At 46.9% G+C, this 22,547-nt stretch overlaps 1 protein-coding gene across 1 annotated transcript in view; it reads left to right on the plus strand.

The window, feature by feature from the left end:
* Positions 1-21,545, plus strand: part of DPP8 (dipeptidyl peptidase 8) — a 67,915-nt gene extending 46,370 nt beyond the window's left edge. Inside the window, exons 15-20 of the mRNA XM_060259962.1 lie at positions 1,018-1,163; positions 3,717-3,863; positions 5,797-5,949; positions 8,351-8,493; positions 12,094-12,205; positions 21,170-21,545. Coding sequence (XP_060115945.1) covers positions 1,018-1,163; positions 3,717-3,863; positions 5,797-5,949; positions 8,351-8,493; positions 12,094-12,205; positions 21,170-21,295 — 827 coding nt within the window. The 3' untranslated portion in view covers positions 21,296-21,545. The remainder of the gene's footprint in view (positions 1-1,017; positions 1,164-3,716; positions 3,864-5,796; positions 5,950-8,350; positions 8,494-12,093; positions 12,206-21,169) is intronic.
* The last annotated feature ends 1,002 nt before the right edge of the window (positions 21,546-22,547 follow it).

Raw genomic sequence — 22,547 nt, forward strand, 5'->3', positions numbered from 1 at the left:
GGGGAAAGTGGAGATGACTGGGGAAGGCAAGGGCAAACCACCCCGTAAAAAGTCTGCCGGGAAAACGTTGTGAAAGCAACGTCACCCCAGAGTCGGAAACGATCGGTGCTTGCACAGGGGACTTTTCTTTTCCTAAGACCCTTTGGGTTCCATCCTGAAGACTCAGGAAGCAAGTCAAGAACCTGGGTCAGTGCCTGCAGTGCCACGTTGGGGATCTTGAGTATAATAAAAACCTGATCTTGTGCCTGCTTTGCAGAGGTCAGTGATGTTCTTATGCTGCTGCTGGAAACCAAACCTGTTCCCTTGACCCTGTGCTATGAGAAATCCAGCACCACTTGTCTGCACTGTTGATTCAAGCCAGTTCAACATCATCGCATCTCCCTTGCCACTGACCCAGCACGTATTGGCTAGTACTTGGGACATCACAGATGCCAAGGCTTGCGTTTCACTCTCATGCACTCCATACCTGATTTTTCTGCCTTTTAAAAGGGTTTTAGGGTGTCGAGCTAGGATCTGGGGAACCCAGGTTTGAATCCCCACTGCCAGAGAAGCTTGCTGGGTGATCGTTGGCCAGTCCCACACTCTCAGCCTAACCTACCTCACTGGGTTGTCGTGAGGGTAAAATGGAGGAGAGGATAATGGTGTTAAGTCACATGGGGGGGGGGCTTTTTGGGGATAAGGTGGGATATAATTTGCTTGCAGTTTGTGGGATAGAATTTGCTTACAATTTGTGGGGTGGACTCGGGGGTGGAATTCTAGCAGGAGCTCATTTGCATATTAGGCCACACACCCCTGATGTAGCCCATCCTCCAAGAACTCACAGTAGGCCCTGTAAGAAGAGCCCCGTCAGCTCTTGAAGGATTGACTACATCAGGGGTGTGTGGCCTAATATGCAAAGGAGCTCCTGCTAGAATTCCACCCCTGGGTGGCCTTCAATCTTCTCTCATGGTCAGCAGCTTCCTCCGGTGCCAAACCCACACGGCTTAGCCATTAACACCTTCTGTTTGCTTTCTCCAGGGCCGATTCCCGATTATATCCCCCCAGAGATCTTCTCTTTTGAGAGTTCTTCAGGATTTGTGCTTTATGGGATGATGTATAAACCTCACAGTCTCCAACCTGGAAAGAAATACCCCACAGTCCTCTTCATCTATGGAGGCCCTCAGGTCAGTGTCCGGGGGTGGGGGTCGGCATCCATTGAAGCTGATGGGCAGCAGATTTGGAATGGATAAAAACGGGGGGGGGGGGTTGTAGCAGGAACTCCTTTGCACATTAGAGCACCCCCACCCCTCCGATGTAGCCAATCATCCAAGAACATATAGTAGGCCCTGTAAGAAGAGAAGGGGGCAAGCTCACAGTGCATTTTGAGGGTATACCTGAAATAATCCCAAAGGATTTGGGGGTTTTGGCCACTGTGTGACACAGAGTATTCATCTGGATGGGCCACTGGCCTGATCCAACATGGCTTCTCTGATGTTCTTATGTGACTCAGAGTGTTGGACTGGATGGGCCATTGGCCTGATCCAACATGGCTTCTCTGATGTTCTTATGTGACTCAGAGTGTTGGACTGGAGGGGCCATTGGCCTGATCCAACATGGCTTCTCTGATGTTCTTATGTGACTCAGAGTGTTGGACTGGAGGGGCCATTGGCCTGATCCAACATGGCTTCTCTGATGTTCTTATGTGACACAGAGTGTTGGACTGGATGGGCCATTGGCCTGATCCAACATGGCTTCTCTGATGTTCTTATGTGACTCAGAGTGTTGGACTGGAGGGGCCATTGGCCTGATCCAACATGGCTTCTCTGATGTTCTTATGTGACACAGAGTGTTGGACTGGAGGGGCCATTGGCCTGATCCAACATGGCTTCTCTGATGTTCTTATGTGACACAGAGTGTTGGACTGGATGGGCCATTGGCCTGATCTAACATGGCTTCTCTTATGTTCTTATGTGACACAGAGTGTTGGACTGGAGGGGCCATTGGCCTGATCCAACATGGCTTCTCTGATGTTCTTATGTGACACAGAGTGTTGGACTGCATGGGCCACTGGCCTGATCCAGCAGGGCTTCTCTGATGTTCTTATGTGACACAGAGTGTTGGACTGGATGGGCCATTGGCCTGATCCAACATGGCTTCTCTTATGTTCTTATGTGACACAGAGTGTTGGACTGGATCGGCTATTTGGCCTGATCCAACATGGCTTCTCTGATGTTCTTATGTGACACAGAGTGTTGGACTGGATGGGCCACTGGCCTGATCCAACATGGCTTCTCTGATGTTCTTATGTGACTCAGAGTGTTGGACTGGGGTCTTATGTTCTTATGTTAAGAGCCCTGTAAGTTCCTGCCACCAAAAAAAGCCCTGGATAAAAGGACATACTTCTTTACACAGCAACCGATTAAAATGTGGAATTCGCTGCCGGACGATGGAGCGTTGGTCACAGGCATGGGGCAGCTTTAAAAAGAGATTGGAGAGATTCATGAAAGAAAGGCCTGCCAGTGGCTATTAGGGAACCTCCACATTCAGAGGCAGTCAACCTGTGATTCCCAAAGCCTGGAAGCAACATCAGAGGAAGCCCTTGGCCTCTCTGCCCTGTTGTTGGCCCTCCAGAGCAACTGGTTGGCCACTGTGTGAGACGGGAGGCTGGACTGGATGGACCTTCACTGGTCTGATCCAGCAAGGCTCTTCTGGTTCTTCTCAGGGGAAGGCTTCAGCCTCTCTGCCCTGTTGGCCCTCCAGAGGAACTGGTTCACCCCTGTGTGAGACAGTAGGCTGGACTAGATGGACTTTCACCGGTATGGTCCAGCAAGGCTCTTCTGATGTTCTTATGAAGGCCTGGGCCTCTCTGTTCTGTTGTTGGCCTCCAAAAGAACCAGTTGGCCACTGTGTGAGACAGGAGTCTGGACTAGATGGACCCACACTGGTGTGATCCAGCAGGGCTCTTCTAATGTTCTTATGAAGGCCTCAGCCTCTCTGCCCTGTTGTTGGCCCTCCAGAGGAACTGGTTGGCCATTGTGTGAGACAAGAGGCTGGACCCTCACTGGTCTGATCCAGCAGGGCTCTTCTGATGTTCTTATGAAGGCCTCGGCCTCTCTGCCCTGTTGTTGGCCTTTCAGAAAAAACAGTTGGCCACTGTGTGAGACAGGAGGCTGGACTAGATGGACCCTCACTTGTCTGATCAAGCAGGGCTCTTCTAATGTTCTTATGAAGGCCTCAGCCTCTCTGCCCTGTTGTTGGCCCTCCAGAGGAACTGAGTGGCCACTGTGTGAGAGAAGAGGCTGGACTAGATGGTCCCTCACTGGTCTGACCTAGCATGGCTCTTCTGATGCTCTTCTCAGGGGAAGGCCTCAGCCTCTCTGCCCTGTTGTTGGCCCTCCAGAGGAACTGGTTGGCCATTGTGTGAGACAGAACCTTCACTGGTCTGACCCTGCAGGGCTCTTCTGATGTTCTTTTGAAGGAGAAACCAGAGTGAAATTTGTGGGTAGGAGTTCTTTTAAAAACCCAACTCTCTCTGTGTTAAGGAGCAGACCTTCTCAGAGTTTGCCCTGGTGGTGTTCAGTAGCGAGTTTCCAAATCAAAACACACCCGGAATATCGCTAAACACTGCACAAAGGATACATTTTAAGATTGCATCTCGCTGTTGCCCATGAATACATCGTTGGTTCTGTGTGTATTCGTGAGATGAAACGCTGAAGGTTCGGGTTGCTTTCCTCCAGGTCCAGCTGGTGAACAACCGCTTCAAAGGCGTGAAGTATTTCCGCCTGAACACGCTGGCTTCGCTGGGTTACGTGGTGGTGGTGATCGACAACAGGGGCTCTTGCCACCGGGGCCTGAAGTTCGAAGGGGCCTTTAAGTACAAGATGGTAGGTTGTGGGATGTGCTCAGGTGTTTAGCCTTTGACCTGCCCACCCGGACCTTGCGCTTGGCTGTGGCGCAGAGATTCTGGGCTGGTGCCATCTTCTCCGAGGCGGCGTGAAGTCGCTGCCTTTGCCACTGTGCAGTGAAAGGTCTGTTTTAAACCATATTTTCATTTTTTAAAAAGCAGAGCTTTGGCCTGAAATGTTGAAGAGTTACTATTAGACTTATGCATGACCGCGCTCCCTGACATTTTGTGGTTGGCTCCGCCTCCTGCGGCAGCCATTTTATGGCTAGCTCCACCTTCTGCGGCTACCATTTTGTGGTTGCACCCACCACTCTGTGTTAGAACTTCAAAGGTGTTCACAGGCCTTAAAAAACGGCTGGGGACCTCTGCTTGTCCACAGATTGAATAGGGGTTTTTTGGGGGGGGGGGGGGAATTGGTTTTTAACGGTTTTAGGGTAGAAAGGCAGGACGCACATTTTGTAAAATAAATAGGGTTGCCAAGTCCAATTCAAGAAATATCTGGGGACTTTGGGGGTGGAGCCAGGAGACTTTGGGGGTGGAGCCAGGAGACTTTGGGGGTGGAGCCAGGAGACTTTGGGGGCGGAGCCAGGAGCAAGGGTGTGACAAGCATAATTGAACTCCAAGGGAGTTCTGGCCATCACATTTAAAGGGACTGCACACACCTTTTTAAATGCCTTCCTTCCATAGGAAATAATGAAGGATACAGGGCTCATAGAATTGGACCCCCTAGTCCAATCGTTTTGAAACTTGGGGGGGTATTTTGGGGAGAGGCACTAGATGCTATACTGAAAATTTGGTGCCTCTACCTCAAAAAACAGCTCCCCCAGAGCCCCCGATACCCGTGGATCAATTCCCCATTATTCCCTATGGGAATCGTTCTCCATAGAGAACAATTGGCCAGTAGACATTTCCCTCTCCTCCCCCCCCCCCCCCCCCCCACCGCTTTCTGATCGGTCACCACTCTCGCCTTCCCTCTCTCTGTACCTCTCTCTGTTTTGGCAGTGAGTTCTTTCTGTCTGGGACGTTGGCGTCCCTCCCATTCAATCCCCGTCCATACAACCCCTGCCCCCTCCCTTCACCAACCCATGAACTTTTATTTATTGATTGATTGGATTTCTACTCAGAGGTCTCAGGATCGCCGTAGCGTAGTGAAGTAGGCCATGGGCGGTGTTCCCGTGGCCCAGTCCCATGGCTGCAGATGTTACCATTCGTATAAATGCCGGGCGGAAGAGTGCCGTTTTGCAGGCCCTGCGGAACTGCAAGAGCTCTCGCAGGGCCCTAACCTCCTCCGGCAACTCATTCCACCAGCTAGGGGCGGCAACGGAAAAGGCCCTGGCTCTCGTCGTTTTGAGCTTTGCTTCTCTGATGCTGGGAACTGTCAACAGGTTTTGAGACCCATACTGAAGTACTCGCTGGGGCATGTGCAGGGAAAGGGGGGTCCCTAAGGTTTGCAGGACCCTGGCCATATAGGGCTTTAAAGGTCATGACCAGCACCTTGAAGCGAATCCGGTACCCTATCGGTAGCCTTTATCACTAATGAAGAGTTTAGATCCGGAAGGGGTTTTTGCAACAACTGTGACTGGCCCTGGAGTCTATGGAGGTCCCACCAACCCAGAGCACGTTGTCAGGGTGGTCGTCCTAATCCTCAGCGGGTCTGGGGTACCAGACAGAGCTCCTTTGTGTTTGGAAGGTGTGACGGTTGATCTGGCAGCTTGCAGGTGGGGTTCCCCTCCCACCCTAGAGGAGTTGGGTTGACTCCGGGAGGTGGGCCAAAGGCACAACCCCTAAACAGATGGGTCATCTGCCCAGGGATTGTGCATGGATTGTGATGTGCGCGTAGGGCTTAAAAGTCAGGATCTTTACAGTTTCAGGGTAATCTCTGCAAAAAAAAATAATAATCTTAATTTCCACAGGGACAAATTGAAATCAATGACCAAGTAGAAGGATTGCAGTACCTGGCCTCCCGATACGAATTCATTGATTTGGACCGCGTTGGTATTCACGGCTGGTCTTACGGGGGATACCTTTCCCTCATGGCATTGTTGCAGAAGCCGGACATCTTCAAGGTAGGCGAGCATCCGTGAAGGTCCTTGCTTTGGTGTGCGTACGTGTTTTTATTGGCCATATTTTGATGCCTTGCCATTTCCCCTCAGAAAAGCTTAACGGCAACATATGGACAGCATAAGCAAAAACGTTAAATTATCATCTATAACCTGAGAGGTTCATTTGATCCACAAAACACAGCAGGGACTGCGTGTGTTAGTTTCCCAGTTATAAGAGCCCAAGAAGAGTCCTGCTGGGCCAGAGAACAGCGCAACCTTGTTTCTAAAATATCTCTCAAAAGATGGCAAACAGCCATAGATATTGAACAAAGTTTGAATCCAATGGCACCTTTTAAGACCACACAGTTTAATTCTGGGTATAAAGCTTGCGGACTCAGGGAAATGCTGGTGGGCATTTTGCAGGAGCTCCTTTGCATATTAGGCCACACACCCCTGATGTAGCCAATCCTCCGAGAGCTTGGAATTCTAGCAGGGGCTTCTTTGCATATTAGGCCACACACCCCTGATGTAGCCAATCCTCCAGGAGCTTGGAATTCTAGCAGGGGCTCCTTTGCATATTAGGCCACACACCCCTGATGTAGCCAATCCTCCGAGAGCTTGGAATTCTAGCCGGAGCTCCTTTGCATATTAGGCCACACACCCCTGATGTAGCCAATCCTCCACGAGCTTACAAAAAAGAGCCCTGTAAGCTCTTGGAGGATTGGCTATATTAGGGGTGTGTGGCCTAATATGCAAAGGAGCTCCTGCTAGAATTCCACCCCCGGGTGCAGCCATTGTATGCCAAGGCTTATTGGCTGCATTCAATCAGATTAAAGGGCTTTTTTAACTGGAGGATGAGGAGGACTGGTGAGTATATGAGCTTCCCTTAGTCAGTGTGCGGTTCCATTCCCCCTTCAGGTTTTCCTTTCAAGGAAGTACTCCATTAGGCCCCACCTCTCCAGGCAGTCATTTTGGGGTGGTGCTCACCACCACCTCTCGAAATTCCAGAGGTGCTCAAAATGGCGGGGACTCCCAGCCTTCTTGCACAAATGGGAATTGTTGTGTTTGGGCGCACACCCTTCTAAGGCGATCGCTGCTGGTTTGGGCCTGGCCCACGAGACCGGGCGGAAGGTTTCAAACCAATCCGTTAAAGAAAATCATATATTAGCCCTGTCCAGTTCCTTGCAAGCAGTGGTTCCCAGCCTTTTTGGCAGCAAGGACTGGTTTTGTGGAATACGATTTTGAAAATGTCAAGACAGTGTGCGATTGCAATAAAAAAGGCCAACGCCGTGCTGGGAATTATTAGGAAGGGAATTGAAAACAAATCAGCCAGTATCATAATGCCTCTGTATAAATCGATGGTGCGGTCTCATTTGGAGCACTGTGTGCAGTTCTGGTCGCCGCACCTCAAAAAGGATATTATAGCATTGGAAAAAGTGCAGAAAAGGGCAACTAGAATGATTAAAGGGTTGGAACACTTTCCCTATGAAGCAAGGTTAAAACGCTTGGGGCCCTTTAGCTTGGAGAAACGTCGACTGCGGGGTGACATGATAGAGGTTTACAAGATAATGCATGGGATGGAGAAAGTAGAGAAAGAAGTACTTTTCTCCCTTTCTCACGATACAAGAACACGTGGGCATTCTATGAAATTGCTGAGCAGTAAGGTTAAAACAGATAAAAGGAAGTACTTCTTCACCCAAAGGGTGATTAACATGTGGAATTCACTGCCACAGGAGGTGGTGGCGGCTACAAGCATAGACAGCTTCAAGAGGGGGTTAGATAAAAATATGGAGCAGAGGTCCATCAGTGGCTATTAGCCACAGTGTGTGTGTGTGTATATATATATAATTCTTTTGGCCACTGTGTGACACAGAGTGTTGGACTGGATGGCCCATTGGCCTGATCCAACAGGGCTTCTCTTATGTGACACAGAGTGTTGGACTGGAGGGGCCATTGGCCTGATCCAGCAGGGCTTCTCTTATGTTCTTATGGGACACAGAGTGTTGGACTGGATGGGCCATTGGCCTGATCCAACAGGGCTTCTCTTATGTTCTTATATGACACAGAGTGTTGGACTGGATGGGCCACTGGTCTGATCCAACATGGCTTCTCTTATGTTCTTATGTTCCACAGACTGGTGGAGGTACTGGGGATTTTGCTGCCCCAAGATTCCCCCACACCCAGTCCCTGCCCCCTCATGGGGGTCTTTAAATGAGCAGGCAAAGGTCTCTGCCTCACTCTGCGGCCCGGTTGCTAACAGGCCGCAGACCGGTACCAGTCCATGGCCTGGGGGTTGGTGTGGGGACCCCTGCTTGTAAGGAATTAAATGTCCTGTTCCTTGTAAGGAATCTTGCTTCTCTTCTGCGGGTTGAGTTGGCTTTAGGCAAAGAAAAATACTGACGGCTGTCTTGGAAATTCCTGACAGGTGGCTGTCGCCGGGGCCCCGGTTACGTTGTGGCTGTTCTATGACACGGGATACACCGAACGCTACATGGGTCACCCAGATCAGAACGAGCAAGGTTATTACCTGGGCTCTGTGGCGATGCAAGCGAATAAGTTTCCTTCCGAGTAAGTGTTTCCTCTCTGCCTTTCCGCCCCCTCCTCCCGCTGTGTTAAATCCTGTGTTTCTTTGCCTAATTAAATGCTTAAACATTTGCGGGGCAGTAAAAAGCCACTTAATAAAGTTGAATGGGCATTTACATAATCACAGCCCATTACGACTAATCTGTTCTTTCCCAAGTCTCGTTGCTGGTAAAGTATTATCTGTTGCTTTTGAGAAATTGCAGACGGAGACCTCCCTTTGCTTCAGATGGGGGTAATTAGCCCCAGTTGCTAATTAATGGCATTAATTAGGCTCAACACCTCAGCGGTGGGCAGCAGATTAGGTAGTTACTGGACGAGCTGAAGCTGGTGATGTTTGTACCAGCCAGGGAGGGAAGCCAGTTCTCCCCACAAGAATAAAGACATGAGGGGGGAGGCTCGTCCCCCACCGACATCCTCTAATCTCCTGAATGCCCCCAGACTCCGGATGTCTCTCTTGTGGTGGTGAAGAAGAAGAAGACTGCAGATTAACACCCCGCCCTTCTCTCTGAATCAGAGCCTCAGAGCGGTTCACAATCTCCTATATCTTCTCCCCACAAAACAGACACTCTGTGAGGTGGGTGGGGCTGAGAGGGCTCTCAAAGCAGCTGCCCTTTCAAGGACAACTCCTGCGATAGCTATGGCTAACCCAAGGCCATTCCAGCAGCTGTAAGTGAAGGAGTGGGGAATCAAACCTGGTGAGAGCCAGTTTGGTGTGGTGGTTAAGTGTGTGGACTCTTATCTGGGAGAACTGGGTTTGATTCCCCACTCCTCCACTTACAGCTGCTGGAATGGCCTTGGGTTAGCCATAGCTATTGCAGGAGTTATCCTTGAAAAGGCAGCTGCTTTGAGAGCCCTCTCAGCCCCACCTACCTCACAGGGTGTCCGTTGTAGGGGGAGAAGATACAGGAGATTGTAAGCCGCTCTAATACTCTGATTCAGAGAGAAGGGCGGGGTATAAATCTGCAATTCTTCTTCTTCTCCCAGATAGGAGTCTGCACACTTAACCACTACCACCAAACTGGTGAGAGATGCCCTCAAGCCGCATCTTGGTCTCCAAGGCAAGAGCTGTTCAGAGGTGGTTTGTCGTTGCCTGCCTCTGCATAGCAACCCTGGATTTCCTCATGTGATCTCCCATCCAAGGAGTAACCAGGGCTGACCCGGCTTAGCTTCTGAGATCTGGCGAGATTGGGCTAAACCAGGGGTGGCCAAACAGCGACTCGGGAGCTCTTTCACACATATGGTGTGGTTCTCCAAGCCCCCACCACCCTGTTGGCTGGCTTGGAGAAGGCATTTGGCTCTTTAAATCACTCTTCCAAGCCAAGGAGTGGAGGCAGCTGATACCACCAACTGCTGAATTGGCGTTTGTTTTTATACTGTTCTCTTGCTTTTAGACTGCATATTGTTTTATTATATGTATCTGATTTTAACATTGTATTATCGACTGTTGTTACCTGTTCACAGCCCATTTGGGAAAGGGTGGGCTATGGAGTTGAAATAAAACTAAATAAATATCTAAATCAATCATTAAATGTTGCTTTCTTTCCACCTGCACCTCCCTGTATATACCCGCCTTCCTTGTGGCTCTTAGTGTTTTAACAATTTATTAATAACATATGGTTACAGTAATTAATTGTCTCTTTTCTATACTAACCCATATGATATTTCAACCCCCCCTCCCTCCTATATTCCCCAAAGTTGTAAATTTAAATTCAATTATAAAGGTACCACTAACCAATCAAAGTTCAATATTTTTCTTCTCTCATTACTACTAAAAAATTGTCCAATGACTTTTTATATTTCATTCTTTCTCCATATATCTTTTAAGTTTCTTCCACTCCTTTTTGAATATATCTAGATCATAGTCTTTTAAAGTTTTAGTTAATTTGTCCATCTCACTCCACGATAAAACTTTCACAATCCAGTCCCATTTCTCTGGTATTTTTCCCTGTTTCCACAGCTGCACATACAATGTCCTAGCAGCTGAGAGCAAGTACCAAATTAAAGTCCCGTCTTCCTTTGGAAATTTTTCTAATTGTAATCCAAGCAAAAAAGTCTCTGCAGTTTTCTTGAAGTCGTAACCCAAAATTTTGGAGATTTCTTGTTGTATCATCTTCCAATACTCTTCCGCTTTACCTTCCTTGTGGCTCTTAAATATCTGACGTTCATGTCTTACGGCTTTCAAGCATCTTATGTTTATTCTATGTGGCTCTTACGTTAAGCAAGTTTGGCCTCCTCTGAGCTAGCCTGAGTTATCCATTTCATTCACGGCGGCTAAACTTCTGATAGCTCAATATTGGAAGCGGGATGTGTCTCCTACAAAACAACGATGGATGTCTAAAGTATGGGAAATAGCGGCATTAGATAAACTAGCCATACAGATAAGGGTAAATGACTTACCACAGAAAGAAAACAATTTTATAGAAAAATGGTTCCCATTTTTTAATTACCGTATTTTTCGGACCATAAGACGCACTTTCCCCCCCAAAAAAAGTGTGGGGGGGGAAGTGTGTGCGTCTTATGGTCCGAAGGTACGTACCTTCGGGGGGCGAGGGGGCGATCTGCTGCCTCTTCCTCCGATCCGGCGCTTCCCCCGCGTCTGCTTGCCTGGCTCCATCTTCTTCAGGCAAGCGCGGGATCGCTCCACGTGGCCCCAGCACTTCGCAAGCGCCGGCCGCAGAGGGGGCAGCGTGCTTCCTACTTCCCTGTGTGCCTGCCTTCAGCTGTGATGTCTAAAGCAAGCGCTGGGATCGGAGGGGGGAGGGAGCGATCCCAGCGCTTGCTTTAGACATCACAGCTGAAGGCAGGCACACAGGGAAGTAGGAAGCACGCTGCCCTCTCCACAGCCGGCGCTCGCAAAGCGCTGCGTTTGCGGAGGGGGCGGGTGCTTCCTACTTGCCTGTGTTCCTGCCTTCAGCTGTGATGTCTAAAGCAAGCGCTGGGATCGGAGGGGGGAGGGATCCCACGCTTGCCTGAAGAAGATGGAGCCAGGCGAGCAGGCGCGGGGGAAGCGCCGGATCGGAGGAAGAGGCAGCGGATCGCCCCCCAGGAGGAAGGTGCGTCTTATCCTCCGGTGCGTCTAATCGTCCGAAAAATATGGTACACCAACTTAGAAGAAGTATTTGTATTCCAAAAAAGTACATAAACTTCTCGCCTTATTGAAGCTTTTTATATATAATATAGTATAATGATAGAGAATATATTTGAAAGATTGATTGCAAAAGCAAAACTATGAACTAATAGAAGACTGTAAGAGTGCTCTTATTAATATCGTCCTATGCATTTTACATATAGATATATTTGTGTTTTTGTTGTTGTTTATTTTGTTTAATGTTTGTGGATTTTTTTTAGAAAGATTAATAAAAATTTTAAGTACAAAATCCTTTTCATATAGAGGGCTAAATTCTCCTCTGCAAATGGTAGATTGCCGGGTTTAGGGTGGCGGTGGAGGGATCGTGCAACTTTTTTTTTTTTTGAAGGACAGGGGATTGTCATTTCAGCTGCTCCACATCCAACCAGCCCCATCTTTGTGGCGAGGAAGCCCAACCTGTGACCTGGTCTTTTCTAATTCCCCTCTGGTTTCCTCAGACCCAACCGGCTGTTGCTGCTTCACGGATTCCTGGATGAAAACGTCCACTTTGCGCACTCAAGCATCTTGCTGAGTTTCCTGGTGAGAGCCGGGAAGCCGTACGATCTGCAGGTGAGAGACTCAGCAGCTCCGGGGGTCGGGTTGCTGCCTGGAATGGGGCTTTAGAAGAAGATGATGATATTGGATTTATATCCCGCCCTCCGCTCAGAAGAGTCTCAGAGCGGCCCACAATCTCCTTTCTCTTCCTCCCCCACAACAGACACCCTGTGAGGTGGGTGGGGCTGGAGAGGGCTCTCACAGCAGCTGCCCTTTCAAGGACAACCTCTGCCAGAGCTATTGCTGACCCAAGGCCATGCTAGCAGGTGCAAGTGGAGGAGTGGGGAATCAAACCCGGTTCTCCCAGATAAGAGAGCTATGGCTGACCCAAGGCGATTCCAGCAGCTGCAAGTGGAGGAGTGGGGAATCCAACCCGGTTCTCCAAGATAAGAGCGCTCTGGCTGACCCAAGGCATTCCAGCAGCTGCAAGTGGAGGAGTGGGGAATCAAACCCGGTTCTCCCAGATAAGAGAGCTCTGGCTGACCCAAGGCCATCCCAGCAGCTGCAAGTGGAGGAGTGGGGAATAAAACCCGTTTCTCCCAGATAAGAGAGCTATGGCTGACCCAAGGCCATTCCAGCAGCTGCAAGTGGAGGAGTGGGGAATCCAACCCGGTTCTCCCAGATAAGAGAGCTGTGGCTGACCCAAGGCCATTCCAGCAGCTGCAAGTGGAGGAGTGGGGAATCAAACCCGGTTCTCCCAGATAAGAGAGCTATGGCTGACCCAAGGCCATTCCAGCAGCTGCAAGTGGAGTAGTGGGGAATCCAACCCGGTTCTCCCAGATAAGAGAGCTGTGGCTGACCCAAGGCCATTCCAGCAGCTGCAAGTGGAGGAGTGGGGAATCAAACCTGGTTCTCCCAGATAAGAGAGCTATGGCTGACCCAAGGCCATTCCAGCAGCTGCAAGTGGAGTAGTGGGGAATCCAACCCGGTTCTCCCAGATAAGAGAGCTGTGGCTGACCCAAGGCCATTCCAGCAGCTGCAAGTGGAGGAGTGGGGAATCAAACCCAGTTCTCCCAGATAAGAGAGCTATGGCTGACCCAAGGCCATTCCAGCAGCTGCAAGTGGAGGAGTGGGGAATCAAACCCGGTTCTCCCAGATAAGAGAGCTCTGGCTGACCCTAGGCCATTCCAGCAGGTGCAAGTGGAGGAGTGGGGAATCAAACCCGCTTCTCCCAGATAAGAGAGCTCTGGCTGACCCAAGGCCATTCCAGCAGCTGCAAGTGGAGGAGTGGGGAATCAAACCTGGTTCTCCCAGATAAGAGTCCAGGCACTTAACCACTACACCAAACTGGCTCTCCTTTAGGGGGTTCACCAGAGACAAAAGTGGCCCACCATCTGGGGTGTCAGGAGCCATTGTGATCTATGGAGTAGCCGACCACCTATACTAGGACATCACACATGGAAGCTGGCTGGGTGACCTTGGGTCAGTCTGTCTCACCCTAGCCTACCTCTCAGGTAGGGGAATAATATGGAGAGTGGGAGAACAACCTTGTAAGCTGCTTTGGGGTCTCTGTTGGGGACAAAATTGGAGAATAACTATCTAAATAAACCTTTATAGGGTATTTCCAATTTCTTCCAGCCTTATGAGAGATGGGTGGGCCAGTTTGGTGTAGTGGTTAAGTGTGCGGACTCGTATCTAGGAGAATCGGGTTTGATTCCCCACTCCTCCACTTGCAGCTGCTGGAATGGCCTTGGGTCAGCCATAGCTCTCTTATCTGGGAGAACCGGGTTTGATTCCCCACTCCTCCACTTGCACCTGCTAGCATGGCCTTGGGTCAGCCAGAGCTCTCTTATCTGGGAGAACCGGGTTTGATTCCCCACTCCTCCACTTGCAGCTGCTGGAATGGCCTTGGGTCAGCCATAGGTCTGGCAGGAGTTGTCTTTGAAAGGGCAGCTGCTGTGAGAGCCCTCTCAGCCCCACCCACCACACAGGGTGTCTGTTGTGGGGGAAGAAGAGAAAGGAGATTGTAAGGCACTCTGAGTCTCTGATTCAAAAAGAAGGGCAGAGTATAAATCTGCAGTCTTCTTCTTGGGCAATATGGGGCCATATCCTTCACTCCAGGATCCAAGGATTCCCTTCCACATGCCTTTGATACTTAAAGTCTCTCTCTCTGTCTGTCTGCCTGTCTCTCTCTCTGTCTCACACACACACTCTCACACATACGCAAACAAAGGTTTGGGATTTCGGACTTCTGGGTTATGTTGCCTTGAGCTCAGTGGGGGTCTGCGGATCGTCTCTCCTGCAGCCCCTCAGAATCAGGCGGGTGAAGGGAGACCCTGAAGGGGTTTTCTTTCGGCATGGGACTTTTACAGGAAGCCAGGGGCACAGCCATGATAGCTAACACTGCAGGAAGAGGTGAACGCCCAACTCCTTGTTTTCTTTTCTTTCAATAAGTTTCTGATGTATCGCTTCCCTACCTCAAGCATGGCAATTCTACTTTGCAAGTAAGTGTGCTTTCAATACCACTGGCTAATGGGTCGTTTTACATAACAACAAGTGGGTCAATTCAAAGGAAGGGAAAGAGGTCGATTCCATCTCCACTTTCCCTGTGAATGAGGCTTCGAAAAGTTAAAGAACATCTTTAAGCATTGGAAATAATCTGAATTAGACTGAATACAGATACCTAAATCGACCCGGACTATAATTGGATATGTGTTAAAGAGGCTATTATCTGGCTGCAATATGGTCTGAACAAAAAAGAGATATATTCTAGAGAGATTTCTCTTTGTCGTCTGATTGCAATTGAAATGGAAACTTTCAAAATCACAGCTGGAGGAGATTTGGAAAGGCGGACTAACTGGGTCTCTGAGCTACTTTTCAACTTGGATTAATAGACTGAGTTGGTTGACAGAGAAAAATGGCATTGCCAAGCGAAATGTTTTATTAAAAAGACATATTAAGTAGCATAAATTCTCTGAAGCAGGATCTTGATTCATTAACAGAGTTGATTAAGAAACAAATGGGAACTTTTGTACTGAAAGCTAGCGAAATCTCAAATCTACATGAGCAGAGTGTTAAAGAGATCCTGGTGACATCTGTGGAATTGGAAAGAGAGAGTGATCTGCTGGGAAATGAACAAAAGAAAACCAAAATGGAACCTTATGGTGCAGTTAAAAAGAAAGACCGGAAATCGAGACTTGTACCGAGAGGGATGACTGCATTAAGGAGAGAGAAGATGCATCTCAACCAAAAAATCAAGATGTGGAAATTTTTCAGGAAGAAGGGTTTTTGAATTGTCTCTCTCTTTCTGTGGATAGTCGGATATGGAACTCTCAATAAGAACTGACATGCAATTTTAAAAGGCTAAGTGAGATTTTTGGGTTATATTAAGTTGTGTCTCCAAGAGTAATATGGATATAAAAGCTAAAGGCCCGAACATAAGAACATAAGAGAAGCCATGTTAGATCAGGCCAATGGCCCTCCAGTCCAACATTCTGTGTCACACAGAGGCCAAATATATATATATATACCCCCTCCCATCTTAGCAAACCCCTCAGTTACTGATATGCCGGTCTGGCCTCCAGTAACTCTAGAGGAAATCAGTGAGTTATTGAAGGATTTAAAAGCGGGTAAAGCACCTGGCCCTGATGGCCTTCCCGCTGAGGTATTCACAAAGTTTGCCGATTGGTGGCTCTTGCCCCTTGCAAAATTGTTCTCTTTTATCGATCTGCATGGCTCCATCCCTGACTCCTGGCTTGACTCTATAATTATCCCAATATACAAAAAGGGGGGGTTGGAGTTACCAGAAAACTTCCGCCCCATTAGTTTATTATCTATAGTGGGCAAATTGTATGCAAAACATTTAGAACTCCGATTAACTGACTGGATGCGCCTAGGCAACATCATAGGTCCTGAACAGATTGGCTTCTCCAAAGGCAAATCTGCTATGGATCACTGCTGCACTCTGGCCTTCCTTGCTGAAAAATATATGCATACCGGGTCAAAAAAATTATATGCTGCCTTCATCGATTTGAAGGGTGCTTTTGATTCAATAGATAGAGCCCAACTATGGATCAAGCTAGGTTACCTGGGAATGGACCCTCGTTTGCTGTTTCTCTTGAGGAAACTTCATTCTAATACCTTTTGCCAAGTGAAATTTTCTTCTAGCGGTGACTTGACTAGTAAAATCCCAGTGTTAAAGGGGGTAAAACAAGGTTGTGTGCTGGCCCCACATCTTTTTAATTTATTTTTAACTGACCTGGCACAATTTTTGACCCCTATCAATGGTCATCCGCCTAAACTTGCAGGCCGAGCGGTCCCCTTATTACTTTATGCCGATGACACTACCATCCTCTCTTGTACAAGAGTGGGCCTGCAAAGGTATTTGAACGCCTTTTATGACTACTGTAATTGTAATTCACTCTCTATCAATTATGCCAAATCTAAAGTAGTTGTCTTTTCAAATTGCTGGGGCCCACAGAGATGGTTTATTGGCAATTCAACAATCGAGCAAACAAAAAATTTTAAATACTTGGGTATCACTTTTAACCACAAGTTAAGCTGGGTTTCACATCGTAACAACACCATCAACTTGGCTAAGTGTTCAGCTGCTCAAATTAAACAGTTTTTCTTTGCAAGGGGCAACCAATTAGTTCCAGCAGCTATTAAAGTATTCAAAGCCAAAACGCTTGCCCAAATCCTCTATGGTATCCCTATATGGATCTCAGCTTTTACCAGGAAAGTGGAGGGCATTCAAGCCTCATTCTTTAGACAAATTCTTGGTTTGCCAAAATGTGTGTCCTACTTTGCTCTCTGCTCTGAAGTGGGTCAGTCTTTGGTGGAGACAAAAGCCTGGATTTCAGTGTTTAAATTCTGGCTCAAAATTCATTTTAGAACAGATCCCAACAGCCTTCTTGATTGTATGAAAAGAGACCCATATATTTCGTCCTGGACAGCACTGCTTCTGTCTAAACTCAATCAATTGGGGTTAGAGGTAGATGATTTTTCTACCTCTGAAGAGTCATATATCTTCAGATGTATTAAACTGAGACTGTGGGAATTGGAGGAAACGAAATTACGGCCAACTCTCCCTTATACTTGCTCTCCAGCTTCCTTAGGTCTTTATGCTTTTTGTGGCAAAATGCCCAATTATCTATCAGACCTAACCACTCCAAGTCATCGCAGGGCATTTATGTTGGCCAGACTAAACGCGTTTCCCTCCAAAGTTTTACAAGGGAGATATCAGCGAGTCCCTTTAGCCGACAGACTTTGCTCCTGTGGAGCGAATACCCCTGACTCAATCCAGCATATATTGCTTGATTGTTCTTTTTACCATAACTCCGTAAAGATTTATTTGGCAAGCTTTCTTTTTCTCCAGATTTGTCTATTCTGCCACCCTGTTATTATTTATTGAGTGATACTGAGGGGGTGGTTAGTGAGGCTGTGGCAAAATTTCTGGCTGACATCCTTAAATTTAATTCTGACCATGTTTGAATGTATCTGTAAGCTCGGTTTTATTTTGATTTTATCTCCAATGTTTAAATTTTTATATTCTGTGTATTTTTATCTGAATCTATTATGCCATTAAAGGTTTGGTATGGTATATATATATACACACACACATACACACTGTGGCTAATAGCCACTGATGGACCTCTGCTCCATATTTTTATCTAACCCCCTCTTGAAGGTGGCCATGCTTGTGGCCGCCACCACCTCCTGTGGCAGTGAATTCCACATGTTAATCACCCTTTGGGTGAAGAAGTACTTCCTTTTATCCGTTTTAACCTGTCTGCTCAGCAATTTCATCGAATGCCCACGAGTTCTCGTATTGTGAGAAAGGGAGAAAAGTACTTCTTTCTCTACTTTCTCCATCCCATGCATTATCTTGTAAACCTCTATCATGTCACCCCTCAGTCGACGTTTCTCCAAGCTAAAGAGCCCTAAGCGTTTCAACCTTTCTTCATAAGGAAGGTGTTCCAGCCCTTTAATCATTCTAGTTGCCCTTTTCTGAACTTTCTCCAATGCTATAATATCCTTTTTGAGGTGCGGCGACCAGAACTGCACACAGTACTCCAAATGAGACCACACCATCGATTTATACAGGGGCATTATGATACTGGCTGATTTGTTTTCAATTCCCTTCCTAATAATTCCCAGCATGGCGTTGGCCTTTTTTATTGCAAAAGTTTTGAAAAGAATTTTATGTAAAAAATAGTTAACTTAGATTAACTTTTAAGAAGGCAGACAACATATTTATTTTGTAATTTGGCAGATTTGTTCTTAACAGATGAAGATATTTGTTTCTTATGCTCATTTTAACGACAATATTGTGAAACTAATAAGCTAGTCTGTATTTTTAATATGGTTGAGCTAAGCAGCAAAAAATTAAGACGTGGAAATCTTTTAGGAAGAAGGATTTTTGAACTGTTGTTACCTCTGTGGGTAATTAGATATGGAATTTTGAATTAGAACTGATATGCGATTTTAAAAGGGTGAGATCTTAAGGATGGAAAAGTTTCACAAAAATGTTATATAAATAGTTAATTTGGATCAATTGTTCAGAAGGCAGACAGCACAATTATTTTGTAATTTGGTAGATCTGTTCTTAGTATGTTTGTCTGGAGAAACTGTCTATATTGAGATAGATAAACTATTATGTTTTATTTTTAGCTTGTTAAGGATAAAGATATTTGTTTTAGATTGCATCAAGGAGAGATAAGGTGCATCTTAGCCAAAAATCAAGATGTGGAATTTTTTAAGAAGAAGGGTTTTTGAATTGTCTCTCTCTCTGTGGGTAGTTGGATATGGAACTCTTAATAGGAACTGACATGTGATTTTTAAAGGCTAAGTGAGATTTTTGGGTTATATATTAAGTTGTTTCTCTTAGAGCAATATGGATATAAGAGCTAAAGGATTAAAAAGTTTTGAGAACAATTTTATGTAAATAAATAGTTAACTTGGATTAATTTTTAAGAAGGCAGACAACATAATTATCTTGTAATTTGGTAGATTTGCTCTTAATAGATAAAGATATTTGTTTCTTAGGCTCATATTAATGACGATATTGTTAAACTAATAAGCTGGTCTGTATTTTTAATATGGTTGTGTTAAGTAGCAAAAAATCAAGACGTGGAAATCTTCCAGCAAGAAGGGTCTTTAAACTGTTGTTTCCTCTGTGGGTAATTAGATATGAAATTTTTAATAAAAACTGATATACGATTTTAAAAGGTCAAGTGAGACCTTTGGAAAAGTTTTACAAAAAAAATGTTATATAAATAAATAGTTAATTTGGATCAATTTTTAAAAAGGCAGACAGCACAATTATTTTGTAATCTGGCTGATCAGCTCTTAGTATGTTTGTCTGGAAAATCATCTATACTGAGATAGATAAACTACTATGTTTTATTTTTAGCTTGTTAAGGATAAAGATATTGGTTTCATATGCTTATTTTAATGACAATATTGTTAAACTAACAAGTTAGTCTGTGTTTTCAATATGGTTAAACTTAGCCAGCCAGTTCTGTGTTGGGACTGCTCTGACTCTTTTATACTTATATGTGTTGAAGAAGAATTGTTTAGACTTGCATTTCAAGTAATAGTTTAGTAAAAAATATATAATGAAAGATAAAGATGGTAAAATATATGAGGAGAACCTCATACTTGCAGGTAGAAAGAATTGGGTATTTTATGTGGAGGTAGAATTGTAACCGATATATTTGCATTCTTCTTTGTTTCTGCTTTTCCCACTCTGAATCCACCCCTTCCCCTCTTTAATGTATCTATACTCGTGCCTTTTCTTTTTGTAGTTAAAATCAATAAAAATTATAAAATTTACAAAGGTTTGGGATTTCTCTCTTAATTCAAGGGTTCACTGTCTTACAACTGGAGTCCAGTGGCACCTTAAAAGTTCATCTTAAAATCTGAGATTCCCTCCCCATTATAGTTGCAATCTCATTTATCACTGTCTCTTACATTTTCACTGCTTAGATTTCAACATTGCTTTCTCATGTGCGGCATTCTGCGGCGACTGGGACCCCTTTTTGAACCTCCTGCATAAAATGCCCATCCAGCAAGGACCTGCTCATTTTGTCTCAATAAGTGGGCTCCTAGGTCACGAATGCTTAGATGGGAATTTCATCTTGTTTGTCTTTAAGGTGCCACGAGATTCCATTAACAGCGGTGTATTCTAACTAGTTCCAAGGAAGTCCCAGTTTTGATTTTTTAAAGAAAACCCTCCCTCTAGTCTTTTCTGTTGCTCAGATGCACCTTTCCTCTTATATCTCCACAATGAAGAACTAGAGGCTGACTCTCACAAAGTGCAGCAAGGCAGCTAAGATGCCCAAGTCCTGTAGAGGTGCCAGAACCATGGCGGTTTTCCTGTGGTAATCCTGGTTAAGAGCAGGGCTGGAGCGTGGGAGTCAGTGAAGTAGGTGACTGCCTGGGGTGGGGGTGGATGCCCCCGTCCCCACTCACACTGACCCGAATGTGGCTCGACCGTCCCTTGCTGGGCGGCAGCAGAAGCAACTTTTGGCCGCTTTTGGGGGGGAGTGGGGTGGCCTCTAGACCCCCAGCCTCTGCCCCTCTTGAACGCTGCTCAGCCTATCCATTGCCCGTCTCTCTCCCTTCTCAGAAGAGCCCCGTGGTGCAGAGTGTTAAAGCTGCAATACTGCAGTCCTAAGCTCTGCTCATGACCTGAGTTCGATCCCCGGCGGAAGCTGGGTTTTCAGGTAGCTGGCTCCAGGTTGACTCAGCCTTCCATCCTTCTGAGGTTGGTCAAATGAGTCCCCAGCTTGCTAGGGGGAAAGTGTAGATGACTGGGGAAGGCAAGGGCAAACCATCCCGTAAAAAGTCTGCCGTGAAAGCAACCTCACCCCAGAGTCAAAAACGACGGGTGCTTCCACAAGGGACCTTTCCCCTTTCCCTTTCCTCCCTCTTCAGAGGCCTGGTTCAGCCTGGGGCGCAAGAAATCCTAGCCTGGTTGTGAGAACTGCTCTGAGACAGTCGCTTCATTTCTTTCTTTCTTTTTTTCTTTTTAAGATTTACCCTCAGGAGCGACACAGCATCCGGGTTCCCGAATCAGGAGAGCACTATGAACTTCACCTGTTGTACTACCTTCAAGAGAACCTGGGGTCCCGCATGGCTACACTGAAGGCGATGCAGTGACACTCTCCCCTCCCGTCGTCCCCCCCCCCCGAGGAGCTGCGGGCGCAGACACCCCTTCAGCGGCTTCACCGAACGCAGCACCTGAGACCAGCCCGTCCCCACCCGGTGCCGATGAATCAAACCCCTCACACTGCCTTGCTATCTTCTTGATTTTTAAAAGTCCGACTGGTGCCATATGAGGAGACGCCCGTACAGCAGCCTCGATAATTTTAAATGTAAATAATAATAAAGTAACTGTCTGTGCTGCCTAGGGATGCGTTGGTTCTTCTCTCAGGGCTGGCTCCCACGCGGGCTGCTTTCTCCGTGTCGCGGCTGGCGAGAGAACATGCGAAGCAGTCGGGGGGGGGGGGGTTTCTGAGCAGGAACGCAGTTCCAGCTGGCGCTTGGTGTCAGGGGGGTGTGGCCTAACAGGCAAATGAGTTCCCACTTGGCTTTTCCTACAAAAAAGCCCTGTGTGAAACTAGGGTTGCCAAGTCCAATTCGAGAAATATCTGGGGTCTTTGGGGGTGGAGCCAGGAGACTTTGGGGGTGGAGCCAGGAGACATTGGGGTGGAGCCTGAAACAAGGGTGTGACAATTGTAATTGGACTCTAAAGGGTGTTCTGGCTGTCACATTTAAAGGGACCGCGCACCTTTTAAAATGCCTTCTTTCCATAGAAAATAATGAAGGTTAGGAGCACCTTCTTTGGGGGCTCATAGAATTGGATCCCCTGGTGCAATCTTTTTGAAACTTGGGGGGTATTTTGGGGAGATGCACTGGATGCTATGCTGAAAATCTGGTGCCTCGACCTCAAAAAACATCCCTCCCAGAGCCCCAGATTAGCCACAGATCAATCCTCCGTTATTTCCTATGGAAATAAGTCTCCATAGGGAATAGAGTTCCCAGCAGACATTTCCCTCCCCTCCCCCTGCTTTCTGATTACCCTGAAGTGGGGGAAGGGCCTCCAAACCGGGGGATCCCCTGCCCCCACCTGGGAATTGGCAACCCTATGTGAAAAAATGGTGATGTCAGGGGGTGTGGCCTAGTAGGCAAATTAGTTCCCGCTGGGCTTTTTCTACACAAAAAGCCCCGGAACCAGTTCCGTTGAGCTGCAATAGCAGGAAAAGGGTACAGTTTAGCATGGGACCTTTTGCAGAAGTCTGACATAACCAGAAAGGTAGATTGAGGTGGGGTAGTCGTGTCTGAAGTAGCAGAACAAAGTTGGAGTCCGGACCAAAAATGTTTTGATTTGTGTCTAAGCTTTCTTGCACAC

Source organism: Heteronotia binoei, chromosome 19 (genome assembly GCF_032191835.1).
Source record: "Heteronotia binoei isolate CCM8104 ecotype False Entrance Well chromosome 19, APGP_CSIRO_Hbin_v1, whole genome shotgun sequence".
NCBI classification, from domain to species: domain Eukaryota; kingdom Metazoa; phylum Chordata; class Lepidosauria; order Squamata; family Gekkonidae; genus Heteronotia; species Heteronotia binoei.